Source organism: Oncorhynchus clarkii, chromosome 16 (assembly GCF_045791955.1).
Source record: "Oncorhynchus clarkii lewisi isolate Uvic-CL-2024 chromosome 16, UVic_Ocla_1.0, whole genome shotgun sequence".
In the NCBI taxonomy this organism is placed as follows: domain Eukaryota; kingdom Metazoa; phylum Chordata; class Actinopteri; order Salmoniformes; family Salmonidae; genus Oncorhynchus; species Oncorhynchus clarkii.
In genome coordinates, this window is record NC_092162.1 from 15,866,869 (window position 1) to 15,883,874 (window position 17,006).

The 17,006-nt window shown below is 50.5% G+C and overlaps 1 protein-coding gene across 4 annotated transcripts in view; it reads left to right on the forward strand.

The window, feature by feature from the left end:
• The window catches only part of LOC139367469 (vesicle transport through interaction with t-SNAREs homolog 1A-like), a 197,753-nt gene that overhangs the window by 28,631 nt on the left and 152,116 nt on the right, over positions 1 to 17,006 (forward strand). For 2 of the 4 annotated variants that reach the window (XM_071105685.1, XM_071105682.1), the window contains exons 4-5: positions 135 to 212; positions 6,279 to 6,299. In XM_071105685.1, the coding sequence (XP_070961786.1) occupies positions 135 to 212; positions 6,279 to 6,299 (99 nt within the window). The remainder of the gene's footprint in view (positions 1 to 134; positions 213 to 6,278; positions 6,300 to 17,006) is intronic. The other 2 variants (XM_071105686.1, XM_071105683.1) reach the window with 1 other exon arrangement.

The window sequence follows — 17,006 nt, forward strand, 5'->3', positions numbered from 1 at the left end:
TGGCATTCTGGTCCATTAGGGGGCTCTCGTGCTTAAGAAATACCTGTTATGTTTTTCCAAGAACACTCCACTAAGGCTTATTTTTTCTCCTCTGTTTTCTCTTTCTCTCTTCTGTCTTCCTCCTCCCCTTGCAGAAAAGGTCACGTATCGCCTACAGTGATGAGGTGCGGAACGAGCTCCTGGGGGAAGACGCTGGCTCCTCTGAGAGTCAGGTAAGGTGCTAATCAGGTCCCGCCAGTCCCTAGTATGGGTGGCTGGTCCCCGGGTGAGGAAGGGTCAGTGCCTCACGGGGCCTCTCCCAGGGCCACCAGGGCCACTGCAGCATTGGCAACAAGTCATGTGGAAGGAACACTGTTTAATGCAAAGCTGCCCAGGGTCTGAATGGGCTCCAGGCCTGGGCCCAGCGTCTGGGCAGCGCCAGATTGCTGCCCCCCCCCACACACACACACAGCTGTTCTCCAGCCGTCTGTGTACTTATCCTCTAAAAAGATCCTCCGCACGCACACACACTCACCTTTAAACACAATTGTGGTAAACACACAGCACGGACAATCAGAATAAATAGGATTCCCAGGTTCAGTGTTTGTTTATAAGCATTAGTGTCAAAAAGTCACTGAAATGTTTGCTATTTTACTGGCTACTTGTCGCTATACAACCTTTATTCAGTAATATTGAAAATATAGTTTGATGAAAGATCGTAATTCTGTCGTTGAAAATATAATTAAATGAATGAGAAGATGTATTTTGAATTTTGTAATGAACATTGAAATGTTATTGATGTTTTATCACAACTATGATTAAGTTTGGTTTATAAACAACAGATAAAAGCTAATTAGCCATATTTCTTCCATTGTCCCAAAATGCCAAGACAATGCAGTGAACATGGGGAATGAACAATCCCTTCAAACACTGTATTGATTCATTCATATTGAATATGAGAAAGGAGAAAACAAGCTTCTGAAATACTGATCTTAATTGCCCAAAATATGCCACATGTTCTTCAAACTTGTGTTGTTTGGAATTATGTCTGAAGTGCTGTATCAAAAAAGCAGGCCATCAACAGCTACGCAAACCGTCTTTTTAACACTTGAGACACACTGCCTAACGCTTACCTGCACAGCTGCACCTCACAGCACTGACCAGTGTGTTTTCTTGACTGATCCTATATTATCTTGTCAACTTTGCAATAGTTGCTGTGTGTCTCAGTCATACACATAAACAGAGGGAGAAATACATACAAAGTACTGAGGGACTAAACGTGCAAGTGTAAGTACAGTTAGATGATCTGAGCAGAGCTAAATAAAGTACAGGTTATTAGTTGCGTTCTTATTACCATTTTAGTGATGACCCGTGAACTGCACATCTTACAAACATACCGTATGTATCGCCATCCCATATTATACATTCATATGCGTATTCCCTGCAAATTAGTGAGATGCGTAAAGTGACTCTGACATTTTATACAGAAGTCGGAAGTGGATTTGCTGCCAGAACTGTCACATTCGAGACAGTGATGGTTCCTATCAAAATCTTTTCAAAGGCAAAAGGGAGAAAAATACGACCCACATTTCAAATATATATATTTCCCTTTCATGAAATACAATTGATGATGAACCCCATTATTTAAATAATTATTCATAGACCTAAGAATATTTATCATAGGAAAATAATTTGTTTAAAGAATGGAAACACGCCGACCGATGAGTTAATCTAGAAGTACAATTTAAGATGCATGCATTTAGAGATGTTTTCAGTCTTATGCTGCTCTGTTTAACAATTATATTATTCTTTTAAATATACATTTTTAAGGTAATTGAATTTGTCCAGCATTCAAGCACTTGTAAAATTCAGATTTTTTTTGTAGAGGCTGATATGTCAAGAGAACTTAAGGTCTACAGAATGTTTGTTGTAGTTTTAATTCTAATACACTTTTTTCTCATTCGCCTTCCATTTTTCTCAAGTGATTCAATATCCCCAAGACAAGGACGACCGGAAAGGAGGGGAGACAAATTGTCCTTGAACCAGAGAAAAAAAGTCCACATCTAGTTACACATTATACATGTATATAAGCAAATTAAAATTGAATAGAAAGTACAAGTTATTCCAAAATAAATGGCAGGTTGGTGTTTTATTATCATTAATCTTGACCCGGAGGCAGCTCTGCAGAGTGGTCACTAGCTAGCACAGCCACAAAGTCATAATATCATTATTTTAAACCTAACCCTAAACCCTAACATTTTTACGTGTCATATTTATTTTGATCTTGACTAACTCCTCTGAAGCCGGCCAATGACAAGCATCCTCATACCATGATGCTGCCGTCACACTACTTGAAAATAGAGGTTTCTCTCTGTTGTTTTGTATTGCATTTGACCCAACCCTGTAGTTTTTTAAATTTAGGCCAAAAAGTATATTTATTTGCTGTATTATAGGGTTTTATTTTTCTGCAGGACAATTACACAAATGTTTATGTTAAAGATACACCAGAATGGCTTTCCAAGAGGGGCTGGGTGTTCTTGAGTGGTCTAGTCTCAGACCTGACTTAAATCTGCTTTTGAAAAATCAGAGACAAGGTTTAAATATTGCTGTCCGTCAATGATCCTCAACCAAAATGTACTGAGCCTGAGCAGTTTTGAAAAGAACAATGGATATACTGTATCTTGCACTAAGAGTTAACTTAATGAAAAGGTTACAAAAGGATGACTGCCAAAGGTGCTTCCACAAAGTATTAATTAAGGGGGGTGATATTTCCGTTGTTTAAATGTTTTGTTAGTTATAGAACATTTTCCAAATTTTCTTTCACTTTGGATATGTGGAGTAGGTTGTGTAGATTTAAATTTTAAGGCAGCAAAATGTGAAAAAAGTTGAAGGCTGTGTAAACTTTCTATAGGCGCTGTATGTATTTGCCTTCAGTAGTTGCTTCAGAACCTTAAATGCTCAAAGCATAACATTTGTACTTTATAAGTTGAGTCGATCAGAATTTTAATGTTTTTACATTGTAAAACAAAATAATTTTTCTCACGCACACCCACATAGTTTTTAAAATGAAAATATTTATCTCATTTCTATTTTAAAAACTTCTGGAGATAACACGCAACTTGGTCTTGCTGTGAGTGGAGTGCTCGGAACGTCAGTTTATTTTAGTTGAACGAGGCGGGAGCCAAAGAGAGGATGGGGAAAATATGGAGGAGCTGGGGCAAGTCGGTCAATTTAATTCCTGACGATCTGAAAGAGGTCAGGATCATTTCATATAGCCCTGGCTGAGCAGATCATTACCAGTCGCAAATCTGTTCGTTACATGGCAAGGTTTTCTAGCTAAGTACATAGGGAGCTGTCATAAGTTCTAAAAATGACGTGTTGGCCCTGCGATAATGGCTAAAGGACGATTTAATAGAGTTCGGCATTTATTCGTTATCTGTACGCGGGCAGAGACCAAACTGGCGTTATCACACTTTTTTTAATAACGTGGTAGTCTACCGTTGCACATCCCCCCCCCCCCCATTCTTTCTCACTCGGCATGCAATTCACACACTCAGAGACACACACACGGTCTACCCCACACACAGTAGCTAGCGCACACACATTTTTCGCACATGAACACTCTACGGAATAGTTTCGATTTCAGTCACAGCAGAAGGCTTGGCCACGAGATTGCGCTGGTTTGAGCCGGCATGGACCAGATTTTACAGGCTACAAAGGAAGCAGATTACCACTTGTATCGAATTCCGTATTGAATGAAAAAAATCTTTGTTTGAAAAATCTGCTGATTATCATAACAGAAAAATTGCAGCAGTGCAATTTTGAATACTGGCTGGCATTAAAAAGAAATGAGGAAAGGCATTCACGGAGGCGTAATTATAACATTTACAATGTTCTGTGTTTACCACTTTCTCTGGAGCAAAGCTAGCGTTGTGGGTTACTTTTTAAAAGAATGGATGCCAAAGAAAAATACATCTATATGGAGAGAAAAAAAGGGAATGCCAAGCACAAAACCCCTCATAAAGTTTCAGCAAATCCTCCACGAGGACTTCCAATCGGCCAAGCAGCACAAATAAGATGGAACAACTTTTGTTTGGTCCTCCATTGAATTGGACGGCAGGGCTGCGGCGTGTGATCGGCGGCGGCTCTGGCTGGCCTGTTCAAATCCTAAATAGCCACATGTGTAGTTTTAAACTTTGGCCCCCTCAATAAGGCATTCAACGCAGGCGGTTGTGACCTTCGAAATAATGGACAGTTTCCAGGCTGCAAAGTGGCCCTTTTTCTCACCGAAAGAAAGAGGGAAGAAAATCGCATTTCTTTGCAATGTTAAAAAAAACAAAAAAACATTTGTTAGCCTGTCTGTTGCTGCCGAGTTCCTCAAGGCAAGATCTCTCTAAAATGCAACTCTCAGCACACACAAATAAAGCTTTTTTACTTTTTAGGTATATTTCATTTAACTCCTTTTATTTAATTCTGTCACTCGAGGGATTCTATATCGCTTGATAGTGGTGCAGTGCTACATTATTTCTCTGACCTTTTTTTGAATTGTTCTTCAGATTTGCCCTTCCATGGTATTTAACTTTTTTAAACTCAGAATTACGATATTTAATGATTATATATAAAATACATATTTGTAATTGGAAATCTTTTTATAATTCAATCGGGGAAAGCTTACTAAAAGTATATACGTTTCTAAACATCAATCAGACATGTAAAAAAAAAATCCACCCTAATTCAAAGCATAATATTTATTTTGGATATTTAAATAAATTCACTATTTTTAAGGTTAGTTGTCTACAAATAACCATATTATATATTTTTTTTTACTGAACAGTGACAATATTGATGGTGCCACTCCAGATATGACTGTTTAATTTTCTCACTCTCTCAAATGCTAATAGTCATCCGTCAGAGTACAACGTTACACTGACGTAATTGTGCTTACATTTCTCATCAATGTTTGCCGACTGGGTGGCTGCTTCCTTGTTAACTCTTCGGTGTGAGTGCCTTTCAGAGGAGCCTGTTATTCTTGACGACTGTGGCCACGACAACCAATAGTTTAACATCAATCCTACCACCAAGGCTTTTTCTTTCTTCTCAACCGTCAAGTTCATCATTTCTGATCCAAGTCCTCCTACCTCTTTTTGTGATATCATAGCAAATGATTTCAAACTAGCAAAATTCAAAATGACCACCACATACAAAGTGAGATGAGAGGAAAGTCATGTATCCCTGAGCCTCCCTTCAGATCTGCTAACCTTTAATCTCACCCAAGAAATAGAGATTTAAAAGAAAATCACCTGCAACGGCTAAAAAATTAAGAAACTTGTCCTTCCCCTCCTCTTCTAAATCATGTTGCGTTCACATGATAAGCCCCCTCTCCATGACGTTCTCCGACATGAAGAGCAGGTTGTGGAAAGCGTCCTTTTTTAGTTGTGATAAAACTCACTCAAATTGAATTGTTGCTGTCCTCCAATGTCTCTCTCTTACATATAGAAAGTAACAACAATGGTAACAACAATATCTTCTATTTCTATTTGACATTCTCTTTCATCAAAAATGAATAACTAATGCAAAGATTAATTTTTCATGTCCCCCCGGTAACGGTTGTCCTGATAATAAGCTCCACCGTTATGTATGTATGTATGTATGTATGTACAGTATATGTATAACACAGGCGCCCTCACACGGGTATCCATACATAATCCACACAGCAGGCGTCTGTACTGAGGTACATGAAATATTGACAATATGTCACCATTGATGGACACATTGCCAACAATGGAATGGTTCTACATTTCTACAATGTAGAATAAAAAAGGCATATATCTCAATACTTGTTGTATTATCTCCCTGGGATCCTGCATAAGGATATATAGATATATGTATATATTATTCCCTCATTTAAACTTCTATGCACACTGTACTCAAACTGTATTTTCCTACTGTACAGAGTGGGATCTAGAATGTTTTTGCCATAAGTCCTGTGATGCGACTTCCTCGACGATGCTAGTTTAGACACTGCGAGGCGAGCAATCCATTCCCTCTCGTTGTCTCATGTGACAGCGAGAGAACTTGATCTTAGCTTGTTCCGAAAAGTCTGCGCGAGTCTCGTGTTTAGCGTTGTTTAATGTGCTTGTCTGTGATTTCCAAACGCTGAACATGCAAGCCGATAAATCGTCAAGGTTAATTCTTTACCCGGCCGCATGATCTGCTTCCTGCCATGTCTTTCCTTTTTATCTTTCCCTCCCTCCCTCCCTCTATTTTTCTCTCTCTCTCTCTCTGCTTTCACGTGGCAGTTGATCAAGTTACGTGAAGAGGTAAGTTCCTCTATGGCTATCCTGTTTTTTTTATTCCTTTCCATCTGAATATCTTTATGCCCTCATCTCTGCAGCCTAAAGGCCAAGGCTGTTTTCTGAGGTTCTTATGAGCCTCTGTGTATAAATTCAATGAAATGTATTTTCTGTACAAGCCTGAAAATGTATTATTTGTGATAGTACACTCTTTACAAAGCACGTATTGATAAAAAGGCAGGGATAAAGGACACTGCTGAAGGGTTAAACCCCAGAAGGCCCGCCCACAATTTCACCAGATAACTCTCAACGTCTTTATGCTCAGCAATCATGGCTGCTCAATATCACCCGGAATTAGGGAATTCTGCATTTTCCCCTTAAATAGCACTTACTGTGTAGTCGGGATGTAGTAGTAATACTATAGTTGTTGTAGTTTTGTATTTGTTATTGTAAAAAGATGGAGTGATCGGTTATCAGTATAATTATTATATTTTATATAGGGAATATTTCAATGTAATCGATGAATACATTCTGGATTGGTTCTTTTTTAATTTTTAATTATCACTTCATCAAAGGAAAGCGAAGTTCATGTACTGTAGCAATACGACACTTTGAAACATCTTTGAAGGCTGAAAATAATCTTTGCTCAGGTTTCTATTCTCCAGCTTTTGTGTTTCTATTGGCTTGTACAGTACATGTCTTTGTTGCGTTTGTGATATGGCTTTGTGTCAAATGTTGCCTGAGGAAGCTTTTATGTAATGTCGTCATAGGGGGATCTCCTATCTGCTATCCTCGCACAGCAATCTAGCACCATCAGCCCGCCACTATCTTGATGCGACCCCCTCCCCCACCACCGTTACATCACCGCCATGCTACACCTTTCCCCATAGAATACTGTTGAATAGACACAATGCTTGGTTTTTATATTAAAAGACAGACAGTAGAGGGGCTTGGATTGTCTCTTCTGGTCTGAACACATGGAAACACGGGCTGGGAGGGAGCATGGCTGGTGGCCATGGGCTGGCTGAGAGCTGGTGGAAAAACCCACGTGCTGACATGAGATGTAATGTAACCTGATTTGGAGTTCAATTGTGGCCTGGATTCAAAAAGACAGCAAACGGTGGTGGTTTCTTCTGGTCTTCGTTTATTAGCAATTTTGCTCTGCATGAACCTGCTGGAGTAAAATTCTCATCACTCATTCCGTTAACTGACCAGGTTCCCCTCCTTCAATCGCCGTTCAGAATGACTAACAGGACACAATTGTCAACAGGAATATCTGTTGATATATCCATTGTAACTTTGGAGGCACTAAGTTATTTAGAGGCTCTTAGACAAACACAAATATACATTTAAAGATGAATCGGCCATGCTTGAGCAAATCTGTTTGGAGCATCTCTTTAGGCAACATGAGACTTACTTTTCATCTCTGTGTGTGGATGTGTGCATGTGTTTTGTAAGGTCGTCTGTGAATGTGTACAGTGCCTTGCGAAAGTATTCGGCCCCCTTGAACTTTGCGACCTTTTGCCACATTTCGGGCTTCAAACATAAAGATATAAAACTGTATTTTTTTGTGAAGAATCAACAACAAGTGGGACACAATCATGAAGTGGAACGGCATTTATTGGATATTTCAAACTTTTTTAACAAATCAAAAACTGAAAAATTGGGCGTGCAAAATTATTCAGCCCCCTTAAGTTAGTACTTTGTAGCGCCACCTTTTGCTGCGATTACAGCTGTAAGTCGCTTGGGGTATGTCTCTATCAGTTTTGCACATCGAGAGACTGAATTTTTTTCACATTCCTCCTTGCAAAACAGCTCGAGCTCAGTGAGGTTGGATGGAGAGCATTTGTGAACAGCAGTTTTCAGTTCTTTCCACAGATTCTCGATTGGATTCAGGTCTGGACTTTGACTTGGCCATTCTAACACCTGGATATGTTTATTTTTGAACCATTCCATTGTAGATTTTGCTTTATGTTTTGGATCATTGTCTTGTTGGAAGACACATCTCCGTCCCAGTCTCAGGTCTTTTGCAGACTCCATCAGGTTTTCTTCCAGAATGGTCCTGTATTCGGCTCCATCCATCTTCCCATCAATTTTAACCATCTTCCCTGTCCCTGCTGAATAAAAGCAGGCCCAAACCATGATGCTGCCACCACCATGTTTGACAGTGGGGATGGTGTGTTCAGTGTGATGAGCTGTGTTGCTTTTACGCCAAACATAACGTTTTGCATTGTTGCCAAAAAGTTCAATTTTGGTTTCATCTGACCAGAGCACCTTCTTCCACATGTTTGGTGTGTCTCCCAGGTGGCTTGTGGCAAACTTTAAACAACATTTTTTATGGATATCTTTAAGAAATGGCTTTCTTCTTGCCACTCTTCCATAAAGGCCAGATTTGTGCAATATACGACTGATTGTTGTCCTATGGACAGAGTCTCCCACCTCAGCTGTAGATCTCTGCAGTTCATCCAGAGTGATCATGGGCCTCTTGGCTGCATCTCTGATCAGTCTTCTCCTTGTATGAGCTGAAAGTTTAGAGGGACGGCCAGGTCTTGGTAGATTTGCAGTGGTCTGATACTCCTTCCATTTCAATATTATCGCTTGCACAGTGCTCCTTGGGATGTTTAAAGCTTGGGAAATCTTTTTGTATCCAAATCCGGCTTTAAACTTCTTCACAACAGTATCTCGGACCTGCCTGGTGTGTTCCTTGTTCTTCATGATGCTCTCTGCGCTTTTAACGGACCTCTGAGACTATCACAGTGCAGGTGCATTTATACGGAGACTTGATTACACACAGGTGGATTGTATTTATCATCATTAGTCATTTAGGTCAACATTGGATCATTCAGAGATCCTCACTGAACTTCTGGAGAGAGTTTGCTGCACTGAAAGTAAAGGGGCTGAATAATTTTGCACGCCCAATTTTTCAGTTTTTGATTTGTTAAAAAAGTTTGAAATATCCAATAAATGTCGTTCCACTTCATGATTGTGTCCCACTTGTTGTTGATTCTTCACAAAAAAATACAGTTTTATATCTTTATGTTTGAAGCCTGAAATGTGGCAAAAGGTCGCAATGTTCAAGGGGGCCGAATACTTTCGCAAGGCACTGTATATGCAGGATTCTTAGTGTTAGCCAATGTTTTTGTTGTGTTTCCTGGAGCTGAGCGATACTATTCCTATCGACGCCACCCTTCATTCACGTCCATTCAGAACGCTGTTCTCTCCAGACTTCTTATTGTCCTCTTTCCTCCACCTTGCCACACTGCATGCCTCAGGTCAGGTGAAACCTTTCGTTGCCTCGCCTATCTTCCCCCGTGGAACGCACCACTCTTTAATTGGGTTTGATTCCCGCCCTCTTCACTATATCAAAAATTCTTATCTACTCCCCTTTATTCCCATTCTTCCTGCATTTGAATCAAAGGCTGGCACAGCTTATTCACACTTAAGCCCCCCTTTAAAAAAAATAACTATACTTTATCCTCAGCTGGAAAACATGCTTAAATATTTAGCACCCATATTCACAGCTGTTTGACACTTCTAATTCCTCATCTTACAAGTCCCAAACAAAACCGCGGCGAAGATCACACAGCCCGTCTGAATCACAGCTGTCATCATTATTCACTTTGCCTCCCCCCCCCCCCCCACCCCCCTTATTGAAGTAATAAGGAATCATCGGAACTTTTGAAAATGGTGATGGTTACCGTCGTTTGATATTGAAAAAAAGGCAGCAGAAAAAGGGAAGGAAGAGATTTTTTTGCGCTGCAGATGCATTGTTCTGCTGCCCCCCCCCCCCCCCACACACACACACACACAAAAACATCTAATTTGTATAGTTCCTAAGAAGGTCTTTGTTGCAAATTTAGATGTCAGATAAAAAGGCATACTTGGAAATGGGGAAGGGGCGCACACCAATGCAGTCGCGGACGCACAATATGTATTGTTTTTACATTGTTTTGTGTTTAGCTGTATGTGAAGAAGATTCATTTAGATAACAGGCCATTATCATTTGGAGGTGTATGGCAGGTATTATTATGGGTCTGTGTGTTTATTCTTATGATATTTTGGTGACTCTGCTCCTCTGACATAGCCACAGGGGTCAAGGCTTGATATATGCCATTTAGCAGATGCTTTAATCCAAAGCCACTTTTAGTTGTATGTGTGTGTGTGTGTGTGTGTGTGTGTGAGCCCCGTGCTCTACACAGTCACACAGTTGTAGCTCACCAGGAGTGGCTAGCAACTCCCTCTTATTTAAATGGTTAGCAGGGAAGATGCTCAAACTGACTGGGTGTCTTAGGGAAATGCACCATTGTGTTTCTGAAGGGTGTAGTTCTGCACTGATTCCATCCTCTTGTCCCATTGCGTCAGTAGAGAGATGGTTATTCAGGTAAAGTAATGTTGTTTTGGGCTGTTGTAGATTGTAGGTATTGGATTATGGATATGGTACATGTTTAGAACTCGTACCTACAACTGGTGTTGGCACTGGTTTCATGTACGAGGACCACCCAGGTGTGTTAAGATGACATCTCAGCATTTTTAGGGAGGGAGGCTGGCTGGAGAGATGGAGGGAGGCTGGCTGGAGGGAGGGAGGCTGGCTGGAGAGAGGCTGGCTGGAGGGAGGGAGGCTGGCTGGAGGGAGGGAGGCTGGCTGGAGGGAGGGAGGCTGGAGGGATGGAGGCTGGCTGGAGGGAGGGAGGCTGGAGGGAAGGAGGGATGGAGGCTGGCTGGAGGGAGGGAGGCTGGCTGGAGGGAGGGAGGCTGGCTGGAGGGAGGGAGGGATAGAGGCTGGCTGGAGGGAAGGAGGGATGGAGGCTGGCTGGAGGGATGGAGGGATAGAGGCTGGCTGGAGGGAAGGAGGGATGGAGGCTGGCTGGAGGGATGGAGGCTGGCTGGAGGGAAGGAGGGATGGAGGCTGGCTGGAGGGAGGGAGGCTGGCTGGAGGGAGGGAGGCTGGCTGGAGGGAGGGAGGGATAGAGGCTGGCTGGAGGGAAGGAGGGATGGAGGCTGGCTGGAGGGATGGAGGCTGGCTGGAGGGAAGGAGGGATGGAGGCTGGCTGGAGGGAGGGAGGCTGGCTGGAGGGAGGGAGGGATGGAGGCTGGCTGGCTGGAGGGATGGAGGCTGGCTGGAGGGAGGGAGGCTGGCTGGCTGGAGGGAGGGAGGGATGGAGGCTGGAGGGAGGGAGGGATGGAGGCTGGCTGGAGGGAGGGAGGCTGGCTGGCTGGAGGAAGGCTGGCTGGAGGGAGGGAGGCTGGAGGGAGGGAGGGATGGAGGCTGGCTGGAGGGATGGAGGCTGGCTGGAGGGAGGGAGGCTGGCTGGAGGGAGGGATGGAGGCTGGCTGGAGGGATGGAGGCTGGCTGGAGGGAGGGAGGGAGGCTGGAGGGAAGGAGGGATGGAGGCTGGCTGGAGGGAGGGAGGCTGGCTGGAGGGAGGGAGGGAGGGATGGAGGCTGGCTGGAGGGATGGAGGCTGGCTGGAGGGAGGGAGGGAGGGAGGCTGGCTGGAGGGAGGGAGGGATGGAGGCTGGAGGGAGGGAGGGATGGAGGCTGGCTGGAGGGAGGGAGGCTGGCTGGCTGGAGGAAGGCTGGCTGGAGGGAGGGAGGCTGGAGGGAGGGAGGGATGGAGGCTGGCTGGAGGGATGGAGGCTGGCTGGAGGGAGGGAGGCTGGCTGGAGGGAGGGATGGAGGCTGGCTGGAGGGATGGAGGCTGGCTGGAGGGAGGGAGGGAGGCTGGAGGGAAGGAGGGATGGAGGCTGGCTGGAGGGAGGGAGGATGGCTGGAGGGAGGGAGGGATGGAGGCTGGCTGGAGGGATGGAGGCTGGCTGGAGGGAGGGAGGGAGGCTGGCTGGAGGGAGGGAGGGATGGAGGCTGGAGGGAGGGATGGAGGCTGGAGGGAGGGAGGGAGGGAGGGATGGAGGCTGGCTGGAGGGAGGCTGGCTGGAGGGAGGGAGGGATGGATGGAGGCTGGCTGGAGGGAGGGAGGCTGGCTGGCTGGAGGAAGGCTGGCTGGAGGGAGGGAGGCTGGAGGGAGGGAGGGATGGAGGCTGGCTGGAGGGATGGAGGCTGGCTGGAGGGAGGCTGGAGGGAGGGAGGGATGGAGGCTGGCTGGAGGGAGGGAGGCTGGCTGGCTGGAGGAAGGCTGGCTGGCTGGAGGGAGGGAGGGAGGGATGGAGGCTGGCTGGAGGGAGGGAGGCTGCCTGGAGGGAGGGAGGGAGACTGGAGGGAGAGCGGGATGGACGGAGGGAGGCTGGAGAGAGAACGGGAAGGAAGGAGGGAGGCTGGAGAGAGAGCGGGATGGAAGGAGGGAGGCTGGAGAGAGAACGGGATGGACGGAGGGAGGCTGGAGAGAGAACGGGATGGAAGGAGGGAGGCTGGAGAGAGAGCGGGAGGGTCGGAGGGAGGCTGGACGGAGGGAGGCTGAAGAGAGAGCGGGATGGACGGAGGGAGGCTGGAGAGAGAGCGGGATGGACGGAGGGAGGCTGGAGAGAGAGGGGGAGGGATGGACGGAGGGAGGCTGGAGAGAGAGCGGGATGGACGGAGGGAGGCTGAAGAGAGAGCGTTATGGACGGAGGGAGGCTGGAGAGAGAACGGGATGGACGGAGGGAGGCTGAAGAGAGAGCGGGATGGACGGAGGGAGGCTGGAGAGAGGGAGGGATGGACGGAGGGAGGCTGGAGAGAGAGCGGGATGGACGGAGGGAGGCTGAAGAGAGAGCGTTATGGACGGAGGGAGGCTGGAGAGAGAACGGGATGGACGGAGGGAGGCTGAAGAGAGAGCGGGATGGACGGAGGGAGGCTGGAGGGATGGACGGAGGGAGGCTGGAGAGAGAGAGGGAGGGATGGACGGAGGGAGGCTGGAGAGAGAACGGGATGGACGGAGGGAGGCTGAAGAGAGAGCGGGATGGACGGAGGGAGGCTGGAGAGAGGGAGGGATGGACGGAGGGAGGCTGCAGAGAGGGAGGGATGGACGGAGGGAGGCTGGAGAGAGGGAGGGATGGACAGAGGGAGGCTGGAGAGAGGGATGGAGGCTTGAGAGAGGGAGGGATGGACGGACGGAGGGAGGGAGGGAGACTGGAGGGAGGGAGGGAGACTGGAGGGAGAGCGGGATGGACGGTGGGAGGCTGGAGAGAGAACGGGAAGGAAGGAGGGAGGCTGGAGAGAGAACGGGAGGGAGGGATGGACGGAGGGAGGCTGGAGAGAGAACGGGATGGACGGAGGGAGGCTGAAGAGAGAGCGGGATGGACGGAGGGAGGGATGGACGGAGGGAGGCTGCAGAGGGAGGGATGGACGGAGGGAGGCTGGAGAGAGGGAGGGAGGCTGGAGAGAGGGATGGAGGCTTGAGAGAGGGAGGGATGGAGGGAGGGAGGGAGACTGGGATGGACGGAGGGAGAGCGGGATGGACGGAGGGAGGCTGGAGAGAGAACGGGAAGGAAGGAGGGAGGCTGGAGAGAGAACGGGATGGACGGAGGGAGGCTGGAGAGAGAGCGGGATGGACGGAGGGAGGCTGGAGAGAGAGCGGGATGGAAGGAGGGAGGCTGGAGAGAGAACGGGATGGACGGAGGGAGGCTGGAGAGAGAACGGGATGGAAGGAGGGAGGCTGGAGAGAGAACGGGATGGAAGGAGGGAGGCTGGAGAGAGAGAACGGGATGGACGGACTGAGGCTGGAGAGAGAACGGGATGGACGCTGGAGAGAGAGCGGGATGGACGGAGGGAGGCTGGAGAGAGGGAGGGATGGACGGAGAGAGGCTGGAGAGAGGGAGGGATGGACGGAGGGAGGCTGGAGAGAGGGATGGAGGCTGGAGAGAGGGAGGGATGGACGGAGGGAGGCTGGAGAGAGAGCGGGATGGACGGAGGGAGGCTGGAGAGAGAGCGGGATGGACGGAGGGAGGCTGGAGAGAGAGCGGGATGGAAGGAGGGAGGCTGGAGAGAGAACGGGATGGATGGAGGGAGGCTGGAGAGAGAACGGGATGGAAGGAGGGAGGCTGGAGAGAGAACGGGATGGAAGGAGGGAGGCTGGAGAGAGAGAACGGGATGGACGGAGGGAGGCTGGAGAGAGAGCGGGATGGACGGAGGGAGGGAGGGATGGACGGAGGGAGGCTGGAGAGCGGGAGGGATGGACGGAGAGAGGCTGGAGAGAGGGAGGGATGGACGGAGGGAGGCTGGAGAGAGGGAGGGATGGACGGAGGGAGGCTGGAGAGAGAGCGGGAGGGACGGAGGGAGAGAGAGCCGGAGGGAGTCTGGAGAAAGCGGGGGGGACGGAGGGAGGCTGGAGAGAGAGCGGGAGGGTTGGAGGGAGGCTGAAGAGAGAGCGGGATGGACGGAGGGAGGCTGGAGAGAGAGCGGGATGGACGGAGGGAGGCTGGAGAGAGAGAGGGAGGGATGGACGGAGGGAGGCTGGAGAGAGAACGGGATGGACGGAGGGAGGCTGGAGAGAGGGAGGGATGGACGGAGGGAGGCTGCAGAGAGGGAGGGATGGCCAGAGGGAGGGAGAGCGGGAGGGACGCCGGGAGGCTGGAGAGAGAGCGGGAGGCTGGAGAGAGAGCGGGAGGGTCGGAGAGAGCGGGAGGGTCGGAGGGAGGCTGGAGAGAGAGCGGGAGGGTCGGAGAGAGCGGGAGGGTCGGAGGGAGGCTGGAGCGGGAGGGTCGGAGGGAGGCTGGAGAGAGAGCGGGAGGGTCGGAGGGAGGCTGGAGAGAGTGCGGGAGGGTCGGAGGGAGGCTGGAGATAGAGCGGGAGGGTCGGAGGGAGGCTGGAGATAGAGCGGGAGGGATGGAGGGAGGCTGGAAAGGGAGCGGGAGGCTGGAGAGAGGATGGAGAGCGAGGGGGAGGGAGGGAGACTGGAGAGGGAGGGGGGGAGGCTGGAGAGTGCGGGATGGACGAACGGAGGGAGGCTGGAGAGAGAGCGGGAGGGACGGAGGGAGAGAGAGCCGGAGGGAGTCTGGAGAAAGCGGGGGGGGGGGGGCGGAGGGAGGCTGGAGAGAGAGCGGGAGGGTCGGAGGGAGGCTGGAGAGAGAACGGGAGGGTCGGAGAGAGCGGGAGGGTCGGAGGGAGGCTGGAGAGAGAGCGGGAGGGTCGGAGGGTGGCTGGAGGGCGGGGAGAGGCTGGAGGGGGGGAGGGAGGGAGACTGGAGAGGGAGGGAGACTGGAGAGGGAGGGAGGCTGGAGAGAGAGCGGGAGGGACGGAGGGAGAGAGAGCGGGAGGAACGCCGGGAGGCTGGAGAGAGAGCGGGAGGGTCGGAGGGAGGCTGGAGAGAGAGCGGGAGGGACGGAGGGAGGCTGGAGAGAGAGCGGGAGGGTCGGAGGGTGGCTGGAGGGCGGGGAGAGGCTGGAGGGGGGGAGGGAGGGAGACTGGAGAGGGGGAGGGAGGGAGACTGGAGAGGGAGGGAGGCTGGAGAGAGAGCGGGAGGGACGGAGGGAGAGAGAGCGGGAGGAACGCCGGGAGGCTGGAGAGAGAGCGGGAGGGTCGGAGGGAGGCTGGAGAGAGAGCGGGAGGGACGGAGGGAGGCTGGAGAGAGAGCGGGAGGGTCGGAGGGAGGCTGGAGAGAGAGCGGGAGGGACGGAGGGAGGCTGGAGAGAGAGCGGGATGGACGGAGGGAGGCTGGAGAGAGAGAGGGAGGGATGGACGGAGGGAGGCTGGAGAGAGAGAGGGAGGGATGGACGGAGGGAGGCTGGAGAGAGAGCGGGATGGACGGAGGGAGGGTCGGAGGGAGGCTGGAGGGGGGGAGGGAGGCTGGAGGGGGGAGGGAGGGAGACTGGAGAGGGGGAGGGAGGGAGGCTGGAAAGAGAGCGGGAGGGTCGGAGGGAGGCTGGAGAGAGAACGGGATGGACGGAGGGAGGCTGGAGAGAGAGCGGGAGGGTCGGAGGGAGGCTGGAGAGAGAGCGGGAGGGTCGGAGGGAGGCTGGAGAGAGAGCGGGAGGGACGGAGGGAGGCTGGAGAGAGAGCGGGATGGACGGAGGGAGGCTGGAGAGAGAGAGGGAGGGATGGACGGAGGGAGGCTGGAGAGAGAGAGGGAGGGATGGACGGAGGGAGGCTGGAGAGAGCGGGATGGACGGAGGGAGGGTCGGAGGGAGGCTGGAGGGGGGGAGGGAGGGAGGCTGGAGGGAGGGAGACTGGAGAGGGGGAGGGAGGGAGACTGGAGAGGGGGAGGGAGGGAGGCTGGAGAGAGAGCGGGAGGGTCGGAGGGAGGCTGGAGAGAGAGCGGGAGGGACGGAGGGAGGCTGGAGAGAGAGCGGGAGGATCGGTGGGAGGGTGGAGAGTGAGCGGGAGGGACGGAGGGAGGCTGGAGAGAGAGCGGGATGGACGGAGGGAGGCTGGAGAGAGAGCGGGATGGACGGAGGGAGGCTGGAGAGAGAGAGGGAGGGATGGACGGAGGGAGGCTGGAGAGAGAGAGGGAGGGAGGCTGGAGAGAGACGGAGGCTGGAGAGAGCGGGAGGGTCGGAGGGAGGCTGGAGAGAGAGCGGGAGGGTCGGAGGGAGGCTGGAGGGACGGAGGGAGGCTGGAGGGAGGGAGACTGGAGAGGGGGAGAGAGGGAGACTGGAGAGGGGGGGGAGGGAGGGAGGCTGTAGAGAGAGTGGGAGGGTCGGAGGGAGGCTGGAGAGAGCGGGGAGGACGGAGGGAGGCTGGAGAGAGCGGGAGGGAAGGAGGGAGGCTGGAAAGGGAGCGGGAGGCTGGAGAGAGGATGGAGAGAGAGCGGGAGGGACGCCGGGAGGCTGGAGAGAGAGCGGGAGGCTGGAGAGAGAGCGGGAGGGT